Consider the following 2,917-nt stretch of genomic DNA (forward strand, 5'->3'; position numbering starts at 1 on the left):
TCATTCTTGAAGAACTGCCTGTCTGCCTCTATATTGTATAGTTTTATGTTGGTGTTTTTACAACACTTGGGCGAGATCGGTTAATCCACAATGTGTATTCGTATTGTGTTTCACATTTGAGACGCACACGTTTGACTGTTATTTAAAATCTCAATTCAACCCATTTCACACTATAGCATAAACATACGTTTCCAAAGATAAAACTAATGCTAAGCTGAGATACCTTTGCATAACTTTGCTGATAATGGTGTCAACCATTTTTATTTGCCTGTATTTTAGTTTCACTAGGTTAGTCAAGAAATGTCAAACTAAAATATGTTTGATCTGGAGTTTGATAATAAAACCTTATATTTTCAATAGAAGTTATTGTGGATTTATTCCATATTTATGCTAAATTAACAATGATTTAAGCTCTACTCACTTTCATTTGATTTCATGACACAGAGCCAGCTGGGCGTATTCACAGAAAAATAGATTACACTTTAAAAATGATCTGATTAAGTACAGTCAAAAGATTAATCGATTGCATGACACCTGAAACCGAAGATTACTGTATACATAAACACTAGGAATGAACATCCAAAAGAGCGCATTAGATAAAAACAAATAACCTTTCTTTTAAAAATGTGTAGGAACATGTTTAACATGAGATTATAGCAAAATGTGAAGAAAACCAAGATAGAACAGCTGTTTGACTTTCTGCTCGACTGTCTCTCACCGGGACAAGGACACCAATTAAGCCTTGAAAAGTTTTTAGTAACGTCACTTAGTACCGCTACTATAAAATGACCTCTTCAAAATGAGGTAAATACAACCTTTCGGCTGCAATTTTTAACCTTAATAAAAGCGAGCGCTTTTATAGCGTTTCTAACCAATAACTCAGAATGCATGAAAATTACAACGGTAATATTTTTACCAATGACGCACAGAGTAGAGTGATATTACGCCTCATAAAGTCCTGCTGTTATTGGTTAACAGCAGGACTCTACTGTTTGCTGTTTGGATTTGCATGGCTGGGGTGCATAAAGCAGAGCTGTGTTACCAGCCTGCGTAAGAGTGAAATACACTGCAGAGGCTGGATCAATGGACGCAGGTCCAAGCTGAATACTAACAACGGTCTAATATTTTTAAAGTTTAGATACTGATTTAGTTTTATTACAATGCCTAAGGCCGAAAAAAAAAACAACAACAACAAAAATATAGCTCAGAAAAGGCACTGGGGCTTATTTTAGCTTGAAAAGCAGCAGTTCACTATTTTTCACTATTATTTTAAGTTTATAAATGCTACATTTTGTTATATACACTGATTCTTAAAAAAAGTGGAAAAATAGTTGCTTCATAAATGTTCTGTGGCCATCAAAATGCTTCATTGTTATTCTATGGGTCAAATACTTGAGTAAAAGCGTTTGGCACAATTTGGCACATTTAGAGAGGTTTGGAGATGCTGGTGACACCAAAAGTTCAAAGCCCCAAAGCTCTGGAATGGTTGTAGCTAGAGGCCTGAAATTTTCTGCATTTGTGCTTGACATGATGTAGAACAAATGTAATACAATAAGACATGCCTATTCTTAAGCATGTCTTTATTACTGCTGTTCAAAAAAGACCTACTTTTTTCAATAATAAAAAAAAACTGCAACTTTGAGTCATGTTTGAACTGATGCAGCCTATGCTGCGTCTTACCCAATTTTTTTTTATATTTTCAGAAACTAGACGGTGTTAGCTTTCAAATGATGTATCACACATGTAATTTGGGCTTAGAGTTCCTCAGTTATTTGCTTTTCCATTTGGGTATAGGTGGGTGAAAGGAGGTTTAAATCGAAGCTGAAACATAAAGGTAATTCTCTGTGTTTGATCTCTAGTCATCAAGCAAGTTTCATCTAACTGCTGTTTTGGGAGCTGGAAATACTGAGAAGTATTACCGCTTGTTTTCCACGCAGGTGACCAGCAGCGTCAACACATAGAACGAGAGGAAGATCCCGCTACAAAACAACACCCCCATCCAGTACTTCTCAGCTGGGGAGAAAAAAAACATACAAAAAACTCGATATTTTTTCAAACAGTAAAAAGATATGGATCAGGTGTCCAGTTTATACACAGCTTACAATCAATTGCAGGTGAGACGACCACGTCGAGGTCCTTGGTGCGGTTTCCAGCGTCAATCAGCTCATCGGGGCGCAGAGGGTAGAAGCGCAGCGGGCCGCCACAAGCCTCGTCCTCAGTTTTTACCACCACCACCACGTAGAAACTGTTGCTAGGGAAATCCTTCTTCTGGAGTTACAGAAAGAGGCGCTATGAGGTATGGGGCATTTAACCTAATTCTGCCAGGTTAAAAAGAAGGTACCTGCACAGTGATGGCACCCTTCTTGGTCATAGTCTGGTACATCCCAATAAAGGCCACGTTGTTGTCAAGGTCATAGACGGGGCACTGTAAGCAGAGAAGAAGAAACAATGATTTCTTCATTTCAGACTAAGACACACCATGCAAAAAACAGAGTGAAACTTAAAATCTAAATAAAAGAAAATAATTTAAAGAGAAATAAAAATATTTTCCCTTTTTAATTTCAGCATTAAACTAAAGTTAACTTCATAAAGTGCCTCTATGATCACCTCTAGTGGCCTATATGTGTCTAAGTAGCTAAAAAAAACAACAACACAGCTTTAACTCTACCTGGATGTCCTGAACAGACATGACGGAGCAGGGGAAGTTCACGTCTGAGTTGACTTTGACGATGACGGTATCCACCCCCTCCGGAAAGACATATTTAAAAAACTGAGGGGAAAACAGGGAATAATGAGAGGGCGGCCTAGTAAAAGAGCTTCGTTATCACTTAATCTTTACCACCATTTACACTACCCTTAAAAAACCGATCCATGCTGAGACCGGTCCGAGCTCGGATCAGTTAACCAGGCTGAGCTC

At 37.9% G+C, this 2,917-nt stretch overlaps 1 protein-coding gene across 1 annotated transcript in view; it reads right to left on the reverse strand.

Moving 5' to 3' along the window:
• sidt2 (SID1 transmembrane family member 2) overlaps positions 1-2,774 on the reverse strand; it is an 18,908-nt gene extending 16,134 nt beyond the window's left edge. The window contains exons 1-4 of the mRNA XM_015402154.1: positions 2,669-2,774; positions 2,342-2,425; positions 2,103-2,268; positions 1,920-2,013 (exon numbers count right to left, since the gene is read on the reverse strand). Coding sequence (XP_015257640.1) covers positions 1,920-2,013; positions 2,103-2,268; positions 2,342-2,425; positions 2,669-2,689 — 365 coding nt within the window. The 5' untranslated portion in view covers positions 2,690-2,774. The remainder of the gene's footprint in view (positions 1-1,919; positions 2,014-2,102; positions 2,269-2,341; positions 2,426-2,668) is intronic.
• Between the last annotated feature and the right edge of the window lie 143 nt (positions 2,775-2,917).

The sequence above is a fragment of the Cyprinodon variegatus genome, unplaced genomic scaffold, assembly GCF_000732505.1.
Source record: "Cyprinodon variegatus isolate N-32 unplaced genomic scaffold, C_variegatus-1.0 Scaffold33, whole genome shotgun sequence".
In the NCBI taxonomy this organism is placed as follows: Eukaryota; Metazoa; Chordata; class Actinopteri; order Cyprinodontiformes; family Cyprinodontidae; genus Cyprinodon; species Cyprinodon variegatus.